The 16,739-nt window shown below is 42.2% G+C and overlaps 1 protein-coding gene across 1 annotated transcript in view; it reads left to right on the forward strand.

The window, feature by feature from the left end:
* Positions 1-16,739, forward strand: part of LOC127569020 (cell adhesion molecule DSCAM) — a 530,455-nt gene that overhangs the window by 306,952 nt on the left and 206,764 nt on the right. Inside the window, exons 4-6 of the mRNA XM_052013277.1 lie at positions 5,753-5,899; positions 9,176-9,454; positions 13,995-14,270. Of these exons, the coding sequence (XP_051869237.1) occupies positions 5,753-5,899; positions 9,176-9,454; positions 13,995-14,270 (702 nt within the window). The remainder of the gene's footprint in view (positions 1-5,752; positions 5,900-9,175; positions 9,455-13,994; positions 14,271-16,739) is intronic.

The following is a 16,739-nucleotide window of genomic DNA, read 5'->3' on the forward strand; positions in this document are numbered from 1 at the left end:
CATCCCCCCACCTTCTTATACTGGCTTCTGCTTCTTCCTTTCCAGTCCTGATGAAGGGTCTCGATCCAAAACGTCGACTGTTTATTTCCCTCCACAGATGCTGCCTAACCTGCTGAGTTCCTCCAGCATTTTGTCTGTGTTGCTCCAGATTCCGGCATCTGCAGAATCTCTTGTGTCTACATTCTGTGATAGGTTGGAGACCAAGGCAGAGTAAGTGACAGAAGTAGGGGTGATGCCAGCTGAGAAAGGATGGTAAAGGCTTGTGAATTACAAAAGGTGTGTCTGGGATAGTGTAAATGGGAGGAAAAGAGTGAAATCGGAAATTACCTGAAGAAGTAGGAACGCTGGAAATGTGCGTGGAAACAAAATGACAGTGATGGGAAAAGACTAAAAGTGACATGAATAAGTTCTTTTGCACATGAGTGGTTGGAGTATGGAACACACTTGGAAGGGTAGCAGTGGAGGCAACTTCAAATATAGCATTCAAAAAGGATCTGAATCGGTACCTGAAAGGAAAGAATTTGCACGGCTATGGAGAGAGGGCAAGAGAGTGTGACTCGCTGGGTTGCTCTTGCATAGAGTTAGTACAGAATTGACAGGCCAAACGTCATCCTCCTGTGCTATAGTCCTTCTGAATCTGAATATTTATTTGGCCTGAGCTTTCCAGCCAATAAACTGGTCTGCAGTGGCAATCTGTGAATCTGTGCATTTATTCATGTCCTTTCCAGCTGAAATCTGAAGTATTTTATTTGTGTTAATATCAGCTGAAGGAAAAACTCACCCTGCACTCTCAATTTAGAGCTTGCAAGGTCTTTCGTAAGATTTTTTTTCTCTAATTCACTCACAGACTGTAGAGATCTCTGGCAAAATCGGCAGCTGTTGTCCATGTCTAACTGCCCCTGGCTTTATAGGCCCGTTATGGAGGGAGTTGAGAATTGTGTGTGTGCATGCATTCTTTACTTCTAACCTGAGCAATGAAGGCTGTATGGAGAAACAGGAAGAGCTGTCACAACATGTGTAATTCGATTATTCAACCAGCTATACTGCACGTGCATCATGTACCATATACATGTACATATGTCAACCACATACATCACAAGATTCAACTGCCTTATTGTGGGTGGGTAGGCAGGGATAACAGATTTTTGTTGAGGCAGAATATGTGATAAATCCAGCAGCTTCATTATCACTAGCTTTTTAAAAAAATCAATATTTGTTTACTGACTTGAATTTAAATCGTGCAACTGATGTGGTGGGATTTGAATTCATACCTCCAGATGAATAGTCAAGGATTCTGTGTGAAAGTTCAGTAACTAAACCACTGTACCGCTATACTCTGTTTGTCATTGTGCAGCAGATGGAGTCATTAGAGTAATACACCACGGAAACAGGCCCTTCGGCCCAACTGGTCCATGCTGACCACAGCGTCCTCCCTACTAGTCCCAATTGCCCGCATTCAGCCCATAACCTTCCAAGCCCCTCCCCCTCCATGTGCCTATCCAAATGCCTCTTAAATGTTGCAATTGTGCCTGCCTCGACCACTTCCTCTGGCAGCTCATTCCAGGTACTCACCACCCTCTGTGTAAAGAAGGACCTCTCAGGTCTTTTTTTAAATCTTTCCCCTCTTATCTTGTATCTGTGCCCTCTAGTTATGGACTTCCCAACCCTGGGAAAAAACTATGACTGTCGACTTTACCCCTCATGATTTTATAAACTTCTATGAGGTCATCCCTCATTCTCCTACACTCCAAGGAATAAAGATCCAGCGTAGCCAACCTCCCCCTATAACACAGGCCCTCTAGTCCAGGCAGCATCCTCCTAAATCTCTCCTGCACCATCTCTAGCTTGACCATGTCTTTCCTATAACAGGGTGACCAAAACTATAAGCTTAAACAGTTCTCTCGAATCTAGTGAATAACAGTTATGTTGACTACTCATCCTAGTGTCCTTGATTTACAGTAGTTTATTTCATGTATAAACCATATGTGACATCTTCTGTGTCAGGTTGATTTGGCCTTTCTGACACTCACTCAGTGAGATCCTACCCATATTAAAACTATAGAACCATAGAACAATACTGCACAATACAGGCCCTTCGGCCCACCATGTTGTGCCGCCCTTCAAACCACACCTAAGACTATCTAACCCCTTCCATTGTACAATTAGATTGTACAGGATCATTAAGTTACAAAACACTTAATTATTTAATCCACACCAAAACTCAAAGGACTAAAATGGAAGGATTTCAAAGCTCCTGATGTAAAATTGTGAAATATAAATAAACCATTTTAGATGCTTGGGATGCATTTACTCAATATTTGGTTCTGGCCAGCTAACAGAAAGAGTTAGTAATGATAGAAGGGAGAAAAAATTGTTTAGGATGTCAGTTTGATTTTATTTATTGAATTGTCTGTGTAACTCGTTAAATTGCTTGTAATACAGCTTATCAGGATTTGGTTCCAGTGGGTAATTTTGCTGTCAATGTAAAACATGTCTTAAAGAGTACAGTCTTGTCGCAAAGCATCTCCTCATGGCAGGCTTATATTTCAGCCATATTTTCACACCCCTCCACTTCCATTTCCATTCACATTAAATGCAATATTTTTGTGTGGAAAGAAGCCATAAAACCAAGAGCTCCCTCCAGCTCCCAGTATGTTTAATTTCAATGAAGTTCTCAGCTTTCAAAAAAAGAACTATTGCTTCCCACTTTCAGCTTCTTGTCCGATTAATGCATTTGCTTTCTTTTGAGCTACTAGACCACAGGTTTATTGAAATCAATATTACAACTTCCATGATAAAATGCAAGCTTGAGATCACTCAGTTACAAAACCAATACTTAAAATTCCAAATGACTACATGCAGCTTACGAATAGGGAGTGTGAGAATTGTCAGAAGATTCTGGTTTCAAGCAGCAGTTTAATAACAACTTTTAAGAGACAAATAACAACTTTTAAAAGATGGTTGGTCAGGTACATGGATAGGAAAGGTTTAGAAGTTTATGGGCCAAATGCAGGTAAATGGGACTTGCTTGGATGGGCATCTTGGTCAGCATGGACCAGTTGGGCTGAAGGGCTTGTTTCCAGGCTGTATGACTCTATGGCTGTAAGTGCACAGATCGGTTTACTGGCAGTATGCCTGATTGACAGGAGACCATTTGATCATGTCAGCCATCACTGTCAAATCTGATTCCATTATTCTCCAATGACTGAAGCGAAAAACTGCACGTGCTGGAAATCTAAAACAAAAACAGAAAATAACAGAAAATTCAGCAGGTCAGGCAGCATCTATGGATAGAGAAGCAGCGTTAATCTTTCAGGCCAATGACACTTCCTCTCCATTTTTTTGCTTCCATTGCTGTTTTTCCTCATTCCCCAATGACCATATGCACAAATCTCTTTATGGGTGGGTGGGGGTGCTCACTGGATAATAGACATCAGCACAAACCCTGGCTGATTTTATCCCATTCAGCAATTTACCTGAGGATACCATCTGTCACACATAAGTGATCCAATTTACAACTTTAATTGATTTTTTCTCCATTGAACATTGGCCAAAGCAACCAAGTGTACTATCCATTGAAATTAAATACAATGCATATTCTTCGAGATTTAAGCGTGAAACTTCAAAGAAACATACTAAACCAGGACTTGTACTATTTTCATCATGCAATAGTTAACAAACACATTGGAAAGAAATTTTGAGAGTTACTTGTAATTTATAGTCACAAAGAGACCCGATTTAAATGAGGTGGTTGCTGCACACAGTTCACTTTGAGTATAACATTTTATGAAATGTATGCCAACAGCCTGTGTCTGTAGTCTTGAATTTCCCTTACCTGTGTGTTATTTACCTGTTAAGATGTTGGACATTGTATGATGTTCTATGCTATTTGCTGACCATTGGTTAACAAGGATTTATTCTGACACGGTTTGTGAGAACAGGAGAGAGACAGAGAGAAACCATTGCTTTCTTCTCATATAATGATCGTGGTAACACAGAACTGACACAGCTATGCACATCCTGTGGAATGTGCTATTAGGCAGTATTAATAACAATTCAACATTACGTGACATTATGAATAGAGACAGCAGGAGTCAAATGTGATGGGCTTCACAATTGTTTGCAATGAGCCCTGTTTATTTTGTGGTATCTGTATCAAAGATGGATTCCTTTTTATGTGCTTTCCCTCTTTATCCTCTACCTCTTTTGAAATTCCAAGGGAATGCCAATGTTTGTTTTAGCTTCCAAAGAAGGATTCTGATGCAGGGTTTTGATCCGAATCATTGACAGTTCCTTTCCCCCCCACAGATGCTGTTTGACCTGCTGAGTTCCTCCAACAGATTGTTGCTTCAGATTCCAGCATCTGCTGTCTCTGGAGTCCCCAGAATATTTTCTCTATTCATTCACTGAGCAAATTAGACAAAAGTTCTGAAACTGGTGCAGGGGAAGGCACCCGTTGACCTGCTGTGGCAGTTCTTTGTATAAGCCATGTAAACCTTGTCCCCCTCTTCCAGCTGCCTTTCTCTGCTCAGACTGCTTGCATCTCAGTTTGAGTCCTGCTGGCTACGAATGGTGGTTCTTGTGCTCAGCTGCTCCCATGTCACAAACCTGCTGTAATTCCAGGACAATGCTTGTGCTCCTGTCACTCTTCTGTGATGGTGGACTCCACACGGAACCCAACACTGGAGCCCAACCTTATTGGGATTTGCCTCTCTGACCGTACGCCAGACAGACCTGGCACAGGAATGAGGAATGTTACAGGGGATGTTTAGAATGGAGATAATATGTTATTTAATTTTTTAATAATTGTTTTTTTTTATTTCAATGCTCTTAATTACTTCTTTGACTTTTAATGTTTAAGTTTTATTTACAATATTTTAATAAGCTTTGCTCTTCTCACTTACAGCAGTTTAAATAGTTTTTAAATGTCTCTGAGTGTTGGAAGGAAGTTGAATCTCTGTCCCGCCAGCCCGCCAGCCTTGCCAAAGGCCATCAGTCTCTCCTGGAATGTGGAGGGGGAGTGGGGGTTGGGGAGGGGGGGGTGATGTGGGGCAGTGGGTGGGTGGAAGAGGTGGAAGATGAGGACAGCTGGGTCCTCAGCAGTGTGTCTTCTTGCCAATAAGGGTTTGCAACACTTCATTACCTGACCCTAGGGTTGCAGAGGTCCATTTCAATCAGAGCTCTGCATCTGGACCAAATGAGGACCGAGTGTGTGAGTCTGGGCAATGGGCTGTCGCCAGTACGATTTGGCCCAATTTTGCTGGTCTTTTATATGTGTAAGGCTGCCGGGGGCTCAATGTTCTTCCTTACCGTCCCACCACTAACTCCTCAACCTGAGAGACATGTCTGCCTCGATTCAGCCGACAGAAACGCCGGCCCTGAACTCTCCCTGGCAATGTTCTGTGAACTATCGGTGACCTGTGATCGCATCCTGAACCAGGATTACATCCACCTCATTGCACTTACTCTAGATTTTCTTCAAGCGAAAAGAAGTAATGAAAGAAAATTTTAGCAATTCAATAAAACAATATCCTGCAAATTCAAATAAAAAAAAACATTGGTTTCAAACTAAACAAAGCTCAGTTGTAATGAGGGAACTAATAAAAAAAACTGCCTTGGCATAACATTATTTTTAAATCAACTCGACTTTATTGAGCTTTGCTACTCAGGCATTCCGACAAAAGTAATATTGTTTCATAATGAGCCTGGCAGGAAAAGAATTAATCATCTCTCAAATCATTCTGTTTTTCAGGATCTAGATTCCACATCACGCCTACTGGAGCCTTGTATATATTAGACGTACAGAACGAGGATGGCTTATACAATTACCGCTGTATCACACGGCACAGATACACCGGTGAGACGCGGCAGAGCAACAGCGCCAGGCTGTTTGTGTCAGGTATGCCTCTCCCTCACAAATCCCCATGGGCTGATGGTTAATAAGGCCTATTTTGTTTGATATTATTTTGCGAGAAACAACGTAAAAATTGTCAGAATTGCACAGGAGAAAGTGCAAGTGTAGATGGATAAGGAAGATGTCAGAACTGAAAGCAGGGGCATGTGCAGAGACTAGCAGGAGCCTGGTCACCTCCAATAATCATTAACCAGGATGTGCAGGTAGGTTTAATGTGCTGTTTAAAAAGCCATCATATTTAAATTCCTACACATGCCCTTGACTGAGAGCATACAAACATCAGGGAATTACTGAATAGGCTGGGAGTCCTCTCTCTCAAGAAGAGAAGACTGAGAGCTGACCTGATTGGGGTCTTTCAAATCATGAAAGGATTTGGAAGGTTATATATAATTAAAATATTTAACAAAAACTGAAAATGCTAGAAACACTCAGCAACTTTGGCAGCATCTGTGGAAGGAAAAACAGTTAGTGCTTCAGGTCGAATGCCCTTAGTTAGAACCGATAACGATTATAATTAAATTGTTACTTGTCCAAATAAGAGGCAATAAGTGTAAGATAGTTGCTATTAGACATGATAAAGAATTCAGAAGATCTTCCCTCAGTAAGTGGTGGAGATGATCAGCAGAGGTGCATTTAATGAGAAGTAAGAGTGAGAAAGCAATGAAAGGTTCTGGTGAGGTGGATGAAGCCTACTGTTGTAGGGTAGAATGACGGGATTATATGCTGTAAAACCCCATGTAATACATAGTAGCTTTGCCCTGTGCAAGGACTGCTGAGTCTGGCGGTGTTACATCCAAAATATCAGTGCAGCTTTTGTTTTTACAGGTGATGCCTTACCTGTTTAATGTTTCTGGTCATTTTTCTATGCATCAATTCAAGCTTTTGAGATCTTGGCTTGTGGAAAATGGACCCTGGGAATGGATTGAGATTTTTCTTCAACATGTGTCAACCAGAGACGTATGTGAATGAGTGGAAATTCAGCTAATTCTTCACTGAACAAGGACCATGTTGAGTTCAGCTCTTTAGGCAGCAGTGTATTTTGTTAAAAGAATCTGCATGCTTGAAGAATGTCCCATAAAATGCAGAATTATATGAATATTTTATCCAACTAGAAATGTGCTCCACCAATGTTTTCTGAGCCCAGCTGGAAGCATTTCTGATTCTGTCTGAATATAATGTATTCCAGGGTCGAGTTTGAACTCCAGGCTGATGACCTGTTGTAGAAATGAGGGAGTTCCACATTACTGGAGCTCTGGAGACATTGAACCAAGGTTGAGACAAGCATAAAATATCTCATTTGTCGAGATAAAGAGAGTAAAATAGATCAACCAATGATCAAGACAATAGTCAAGGAGAGAGGAACATAATTTTGGATCAGAGCCCTCTCATGAGAACTGACAAAGTCATAGAATTATAGAATTATTACAGCTCAGGTGGAGGCCATTCAGCCCATTGAGTCTATCCCAGCTCCTGGTAGAGTATTGCCATCAGACATATTCCCCCATTTTCCCCATTGCCTTGCAAAGTATCCTGTCAAGTGGCTATGCAATTCCCTTTCGAAGGCACCAATTGGTTCTGTTTACGTCAATCTCATAGATGGTTCTGATGATGTTATTGGATGTTAAATCTGGTCCTCTCCCATAGGATGCTGTCTGAACTGCTGAGTGTTTCCGGTATTTTCTATTTTTATTTCAAATTGCTGGTAACCTTAGCACTTTTCTTTTTGTCCAACCTCTATTTCATATCTATTGCTGTTAGTTGCTTGCGGAACAAAGTCTTCTATTGAAGAGAACGTCAGTGCATGTAATGTTTTGAAAGTTCTGATGATATTTTAAACAATTTCTGATGAATGGCTATTGACCTGAAATATTAACATTCTTTCCCTTTCCTGAGGTGCTGCCTGACCTGCTGAATATCTCCAGCATTTTCTGTTTTTATTTCAGATTTCTAGCATCTGCGGTTTTTTTATTTCTTGATTACATTTATTGTAATGCTTCGACTGTAGAAAACTAGCCTAAGGACCATGTCGAGGCTAGATTGAAGAACATTGGACACTGAATTCACAGAAGAAATCATTAGAAAGGATGACAAAAAGCTTGAGTAAAGAGGGGCTTAAAGAAGGTTTTAAAGGAGAGAAGTGGGAAAGCAGAAAGACTGTGGAAGGATTTAGGATCTAGATGGTGTCAGCATGGATTGTGTGATCAATTCCACTGCATTCTGACTTAGAGGGAAAAGCATCAAGCTTCTATCCAAAAAAGGATTAATAGACCTTATTAAACTGCATAAGTATTGAATGTGAATACTTATGCATTTTAATAACGATGTCACGATTGAATTCAACTATAGTGTCGCAAATAGTAGAGCGACTGCCTCACAGAGCCGTAGACCCAGGTTCAACCTTGGGTGCTGTCTGTGTGGAGTTTCAAACATTTTCCCTGTGACTGGGTGGGTTTCTTTCGGGTGATCTGGCCTCCTCCCACATCCCAAAGACGTGCAGGTCGGGAGGTTAAATGACCACTGTAAATTTCCCCCAGTGTGTCGGTGAGTGGTAGAATTTGAGGGTGTGTTAATGGGAATGGGAGAGGGGAGAATAAAATGGGATTAATGTAATTGTACAATTGACGGTTGACGTGGACTCGATGGGCCAGAGCAATACTCAAGGAGCTGGAGGAACTTAGTAGGTTCCTCCAGTTGCTTCAGATTCTAGCATCTGCAGGCTCTTGAGTCTCGGTGACAATGGCTAACACAAGGGGACATAATTTTAAGGTGATTGGAGGAAGGTATAAAGGGGATATCAGAGTTAAGTTTTTTACACAGAGAGTGGTGGGGGCGTGGAACGCACTGCCAGCAAAGGTTGTGGGGGCAGATACATTATGGACATTTAAGAGACTCTTAGATAGACACATGAATGATAGAGAAATGGGGGGGGGGGCGTATGTGGGAGGGAAGGGTTAGGTAGATCTTAAAGCAGGATAAAATGTTGGCACAACATCATGGGCCAAAGGACCTGTTGTGTTCTATGTTCTATGTTCCATTCAGTGGGCCAGAGGGCCTATTTCCAAGCTGTATCTCTCTATGTTTCTATGACTCTATATGAAGATGAAGGACTTTTGACCTGAAGCATTAACTCATTCTATCTCCACAGAAGATGCCTCCCTTTCCCTTGCTTTGAGTAGAGGTTTGAAGCTTCTCCTTAGCAACTGTTATTTGATAATGAAATTAATATCAATTATAAAATTGCAGCCATGACTTTCCCAACAGATCCAGTCAACTCTGCTCCGACAATTCTGGACGGATTTAGTCACCGGGTGGTCATGGCAGACCAGCGGGTTGTATTGCCTTGTAAAGCCTCTGGCCAGCCTGCGCCCAAGTATCGCTGGGTGAAGGACAACGCCCCCCTGGAACGGGACAGCAGGTTCAGACAGACTGTCACTGGACTGCTCATCGTGAAGGCTGTCCCTGCAGACACCGGGAACTACATCTGCGAGGTCTGGAACAGCTTCGGGAATGCAGAAGTCGTCGGGCGTCTGAATGTCAAACGTAAGTGGATGGCACAGCCTTCCCTCCCTTTGGTTCCCAGCTGCCATCAGTAGAAGAGGCATTTACTGACCTCAGGGAACCCTAGCATGCTGTTCTTAGAGTCGGGTACCCTGACATCAGTTGACATAGCGTCTTCTCTCTCGCAGTGTCTTTTGGTATTGGTATTGGTATTGGTTTATTATTGTCACTTGTACCGAGGTACAGTGAAAAACTTGTCTTGCAAACCGTCCATGGAGGTCAATTCATTACAACAGTGCAGTTACACTGAGTTAGTACAGAGTGCATTGATGTAGTACAGGTAAAAACAATAACAGTACAGAGTAAAGTGTCACAGCTACAGAGAAAGTGCAGTGCAATAAGGTGCAAGGTCACAACAAGGTAAATCATGAGGTCAGAGTCCATCTAATTGTATAAGGGAACCGTTCAATAGTCTTATCACAGTGGGGTAGAAGCTGTCCTTGAACCTGGTGGTATGTGCCCTCAGGCTCCTGTATCTTCTACCCGATGGAAGAGGAGAGAAGAGAAAATGACCCAGGTGGGTGGGGTCTTTGATTATGCTGGCTGCTTCGCCAAGGCAGCAAGGTAAATACAGAGTCCAAGGAGCGGAGGCTGGTTTCCATGACACGTTGGGCTGTGTCCACAACTCCCTGGTTTCTTGCGGTCTTGGGCAGAGCAGTTGCCATACCAAACTGTGATGCATCCAGATAGGATACTTTCTATGGTGCATCGATAAAAGTTAGTGAGAGTCAAAGGGGACAAACCAAATTTCTTTAGCCTCCTGAGGAAGTAGAGGCACTGGTGAGCTTTCTTGGCTGTGGCATCAACGTGGTTTGACCAGGACAGGCTATTGGTGATGTTCACTCCTAGGAACTTGAAGCTCTCAACCCTCTCAACCTCAGCACTGTTGATGTAGACAGTTGTATGTACACCGCCCCCTTTCCTGAAGTCAATAACCAGCTCTTTTGATTTGTTGACATTGAGGGTAAGGTTGTTGTCATGACTCCACGCCACTACCATGAGCCATACGGTAGTGAAGAAGATGTGTGCAGGCTCTTTGAAAATGCAGTCACCACCATTCAGAGCAAAGCAGTCTTCCTGATTGGCACCCCATCTACCAATCACCCCCTCTACCAATTGTGGCTGTGGTTTCAGTGTCTACCATCTATAGAAGGCACTCATGTCAGCCACACCAGTGGAACTTCCCAAACCCACAGCCTCTAGCACCAAGAGCAGGGGCAGCAGACACAATGGGGTACCATGAACTGCACATTCCCCTCCAAGTCACATCATCATTAGTGGGTCCACATCCTGGAAGTCTCTATTATGTGAATACCTCCAATAGATGACTATAGTGCAAAAAATCTGCCCTGCCCCCCCCCCACCCCCGATCTGTGGTAGATAATTAGAGATGGGTAAAGGGTCTATCCCTATATCCTTGCAAGTTTCTCCTTTTAAGGTATTGCTGTCTGGCTCACATTATAGTTCACTGAATGCCAAAAGACACTGTGAGCATGGGGATAATATCTGGCAGTGCAAATCATGCTGAAGAAATGTTTCTCACTTCCTGCCTGGTTGTTTTTCTAAATTAATGAATGAAATTGAGTAATACTCTATCTCTCATGTGACAAAGAATAATGTGTTCAGGAATAGGCCACGTTGAGTAAACGAAACATTACAGACAAAGCCCATAACTAAGTAGACTGAAGGATTTTTTTCATTAATGTCATTAAAATCATCAGAAATAAAATTCAAGCAACAACCAAGACAATCTGCATTTAAAAACATATTTTAACCTCCAATGTGCATCACTGAGGCATTACCTAAGAACATTTGATGTCAAGAATTATTGGGACAAGCATCTTAAAGGAGGAGAAAGACAGATAGGGATATGGAGGCATGGGGAGTGAGGGGATTTCAAAGCTGAGCATTTTGACTGCTGAAGGCACAGCTGCCCATAGTGGGGTGCTCAAGAGGCCAGAACTGGAGGAACTGTACATCTCAGACAGACAAAGAGAGACCAGAACATGAAGGGAATTGAAATAAGAACGAGAACGTTAAAATTGAGGGGTTGCCAGATGAGGAAGCAATAAGCCAGCACGCAGAGGGGTAATGACTTGTCTGTTGAACAGCTGGAGGATGGGAGGCCATTAGAACGTCACTGCTGGGTAAAACACTGAGTCATCAGTCTCAGTTCTTGTGATCTGAAATCTTATTGAAGCAGCATGCCACTTACGATTACCAATTATCTTTTAATAAACATTTTGATGAGTTCTTTGAACAGGACATATTGTTGAAGCATCAAATAAATTGAACTGACTGCTGTGCAAATGTTATCTGAACATCATGCCAATACAGGCTTGCTGTACAACACTTTATCAGCAGACAACTGGGCAGTAAATTAAGACTTTAACCTGATGTTGTGGCTTAAAAGGAAAACACGGGGAAAGTGAAGGATTCTGTTTATCTTATTGGTAAGAGTGACGAGATGATTTAGGGATGGTCTCATCACCTTTGCTGATGAGGTTCAGGAATCAATCAGGCAGGGAAAGAGATATTACAATCTTCCGAGCTGTTGCCAGTGCTAATGTCAGGAACCCTGGTGTCCATTGCTGGCGTTCCATGGCCCGACTGCCACAGACTTCTGAGCTTTCAGCTGGGAAAACTGCCCACCAGGCAAACTGAGTTCAAATTAATGGGAGAAATGATGGTTGGGAGAAAGGTAAGTGGAGCTTTTTTCTAAATTAAACTTGTTGAAATATTTTTAACATTTTTTAAAATCTGTATGTCATTTTTAATCTTCCAAAATTTTTTAAAGATTATTGGACAGGGCACAAGAGGTTTTGAATGTCAGAAAGGTTCACAAATATTGAGTAGCATTGACAGCTTTAACAGTTGATGAACCTTGGGAGTAGGGTTTCACCAGCTATCAAAACCATTCTGAGAGTACAGCAGGCTGTCTGAACCACCACACTTCCAAGGTACGGGGGATCACTGTAGTTGCTATATCAAGGCACAGATGGTCTGCTCTATACCGACAGGCCTGGCTATATAAAAAAAAAGGAAAAAGAAGAAACAAAGGAAAACTGAACCAAAATGATGACAGGCAAAAACACCCTGTTCTGATGGCTTTAGCTTCTTTTCTTTTCCTTCTTTATACTTTTTTTTGCAGTCCGGCCTGCTCAGCTTATTATTAGCAATACATTACTCAGAAAAAGAAGCTTAATCTAATTTTAACTGCCCCTTACAGTCTCACCCTGTCAGAGATATTCTCTTTGCTCTGACCACCCCACTCACCCACCATTTCTGCTACCTAAATTAATTTCTTTTCTCTCTTTCCCAGTCCTGATGGAGGGTCCTGAACCTGAAACGTTAACTGTTCCTCTTTACGTAGACACTGTCTGACCTGCTGAGTGTTTCCAGCATTTTTCTGTTTTTATCGCTGGAGCACAGAAGCCTGGGATGGTATGCACAGTGCAGTGCAGTGCTGTTGGAGTGCTGCACTGTCACAGCAGACGTCTTTTGGATAAGAGACTAAACTGAGACCTTAATTGATTTCTTAGGTGGATGCGAAAGATCCCAGCACACTACTTTGAAAAAAATGAGGAGTTGTCCTCATCGTCCTGGCCAATATTTATCCCTCAGTCAATAGTACCTAAAAAAAGATTATTGGTCATGGTCATATTATCGTTCTGGGGAGCTTGCTGTGTCAAACTGGCTGCTCTGCTTCCTAACAATTACCCTCCAATTGAAGAGGAAGAAAAGACTCATATTTTGACACTATATTACAAGAGTGACTACGCTTCAAGAATATTCAATTGGCTGCAAAGCACTTTGGAACATTCTAAAAGGGATGTGAAAAGGATTGTAGAAATGTGAGTCTTTCTTTCCTCTTCGATTGGAGGGTAATTATTAGCATGTGGAAGGGTAAGTGCCACGGACAGCCCACTGAGGACGTTCTGGGAGTGAGCTAAATGAGTGCGGGAACCAGTTATTTCTCCATCTTTTCCCAATTCTGATGAGAGGTCACTGACCTGAAGTGCTAACTCTGTTTCTCTCAGCGCAGGTGCTGCCTGATCTGATGAATATTTCCAAAGTTTCCAGGAGGTTGCGAGTTTCTCCTCTATCTGGATATATAACTGAGATTTATACAGATGGGATATGATGGAAAGGGTTGGGGAGGGGAGACTCAAAAAGCATAAACACTAAACATGGACCAATTAATCTAGTGGCCTGTTTCCATACTGTAACTTCCTCTTAGTTCTATGTACCCTGTACTACTTCAATGCACTCTGTATTATATTAATGCACTATGTAATGAATTGATCTGTACGAATGGTATGCAAGACAAGTTTATCACTGTACCTGGGTACAAGGGACGATAATAAACCAATACCAATACCAATGTATGCCACAAATTGTACGGTGCTTCATGGAGGTAAAGTGTTTTTATATATGTAGACAGCAACAATCAATAACAATTTAAGGAAGATTTTCCAGGAAGAAGGGGCTCAATTCTCTCTCCCTATATTTCAATGGACAGAGCCACTGAAGGCAACGGTGAGCCCACACAAGGTGAAAACCAGCGTAGGCAGTCGGGTGTCACTCTCCTGCACTGTGACTGGAGCCGAGGAGTACGTGGTCCAGTGGTACCGGAATGGCAAGATAATCACCCCGGGCAAGAACGTCCAAATCACTGGGAGCAACGAGGAGAACCTGGTAATGGATGCAATGGCCAACAGCGACGGAGGAGCCTACCAGTGCTTTGTGAGAAAAGGACGAGTGTCGGCCCAGGACTTGGCACAAGTTATACTTGAAGGTTGGTATAGAAGCCAATGGTTTGGAACCTTTCCTCTGAGAGATGGACTGGGAGTGAGGGGCTCAGGGTTTCATTTATAATTCTGTGCTCATCTGTATGTTCATTGGTATTACCATCTCTTCAATGTCTCAACACTTTCCCCGGCACAGATGTTTTTTTATCATGGGAGTGTTGCCTTACTTTCTCACTTGCTCTCTCTTTTGTGTAATTCAAACACCCCTCTTTTTAACAAACGAGCCCAGTCTTAAGGCTCTCCATAAAACCCATCTCTCTGACCAATTCCTTGTTCATTTGTCCTAATGTCTCTTTATGTGTCTTGGCATCAATTTGTTCATTTCGATGAAGCATCTTGGGATTTTTTTTTCTTATGTAAAGGTGCTATACAAATGGAAACTGTTATTGCTGTTGATGAATTGACCATCACACTCAGTGCAGTGATGGTGGATGGTATCACTGTCTTGGAGGTTGTGGTTCTGAATATGGGAATAAAACACGTACAAACCACACCATAGAACTCAAAGATAAAATCATTATAGAACAGAAGGAGGTCATTCAGCCCATCAAGTCTGTGCCTGTTCCTTGTAAAGCACTTCCACACCCCCACTCTTGTAGTTCTGCAATTTATTGGCCCTTAAGTGCCCATCCAATTCCTTCTGAGAGCACTGATTGACTCTGTTTCCATCTTCTCAAGCAGCGAATCCAGGTAATAACCACTCTCTGTGTAAAAATGGCTTTTCCTCTTGTGCACCTCTTATCCTTCATGATCTTGTACACTACTGTAAAATCTCCTCTCAATCTTCTTTACTCCAGGGAGAACAACCCCAGCTTCTCCAGTCTAATTTTAAAACTGAAATCCCTTGTCCTTTCTACCACTCTGGTAAGTCGCTTCTGCACCCCTTCAGAACTTTCATGTCCTTCCTAAAGTGTAGTAACCAGAATTGGAAGCAATACTTGAGGTCTGGTCTAACTAGTGTTTCAGAAAGATTCAACATAACCTCCCTGCCTTTGTACTGAACACCTCCATTTTGAATTACAGTATCCAACATCTAACTGCTCTCTTAACATATTCTGCCCCTTCACATATTTATGGACATACATAAATGTATGTCCTTGTATGAATGTATGTCCTTTGTCCTTCTACACAGCAGTATACAAGATCATGAAGGAGGCAAAGAGGATGAGAGACAAAACATTTTTACACAGAGAGTGATTATTATTGCTTGTGAAGTTTGAAACAGTTAATCAGTGTTTTCAGAAAGAAATTGGATGGTGACGTGATAAAGGTATATCAAATTATATGAGGCATAGATAGGGTTGATAGCCAGAGCTTGTTTCCCATAGTAGGTGTTTCTAAAGCTAAAGGGCATAGGTTTAAAGTGAGAGGGAGAAGGTTTAAAGGGGATCTGAGGGATAAATTTTTGACATAAAGAGTAGCTGGTGACTTGAGCTTCCAGAGGAGGTGGTGGAGGCAGGAACAGTAATAACATTTAAGAGGCATCTGGACAAGTACTTAAATTAGAAATGCGTGGAGGGATAGGGAATTAATGCAGGCAAGTGGGATTAGTATAGATAGACATGATGGTCAGCATAGACTGTAGAGACATTAGGACTCAATGTACACCCAGCTTCCACTATTCTGGTGTACCATTTAAAACTGTGCCATTTTGTCGGTATTGTTTCTCCTTATTCTTTCTCCAAACATGTATCACTTTATACGTCTCTGTACAAATGTTATTAGCCACCTGGCTTTCCATCTTATCTGTGTCCTATAGATTTTTATTGCTATGACCATCAAGAGGACACAGATAACCTGCAAAAACAACTGGCTGCTCTACTGGCTGACCATGTGGGTTTCCTCTGGATGCTCTGGTTCCCTCCCATATCCTGGTTGGGGATGTTAATTGGACACTGTAAATTGCCCTAGTGTGTAGGTGAGTGTTTGAATCTGGGGCAGGAATTGACAGGAATGTGGGGAGAAAGAAATGGAATGAGTGCAAACCGGTGCTTGATGGTCAGCATGGACTCGATGGGTCGAAGGATCTGTTGCCAAGCTGTATGACCCTATGACCATCTACCTCATTGTTAGCCATGCCTCCAAGTTTCTCTCGTAAACATTTTGAAATTTTATGAAGCAAACCCATGCCCTTGTCATTAATATATGTCAGGAAAGCAGTGACCCCTAGGGAAACACCACATCTCTTCACATTGAAGAACAACATTTCCAAAAATAACCATTCCAACGTGTCCTTAAGCCAAGTGCTTATCCATATCACCACTGACACTTTTATTCTGTGGCTCTTGGGTTTACAAGCCAGCTACTTTATCCCTGCCCTTGTCAAATGGTTGCATTCCTTCAATAAGCTTTCACTGTTGCCCCATTAAAAAACAGTTTGAGTACATTGATAGAGCTTACTCCAAGCAAGAGTGAGGTGTTGCACTTTGGGAGGTCAAATGTAAGGGGAAAGTTTA

This window comes from Pristis pectinata, chromosome 4 (assembly GCF_009764475.1).
Source record: "Pristis pectinata isolate sPriPec2 chromosome 4, sPriPec2.1.pri, whole genome shotgun sequence".
Classification (NCBI taxonomy): Eukaryota; Metazoa; Chordata; class Chondrichthyes; order Rhinopristiformes; family Pristidae; genus Pristis; species Pristis pectinata.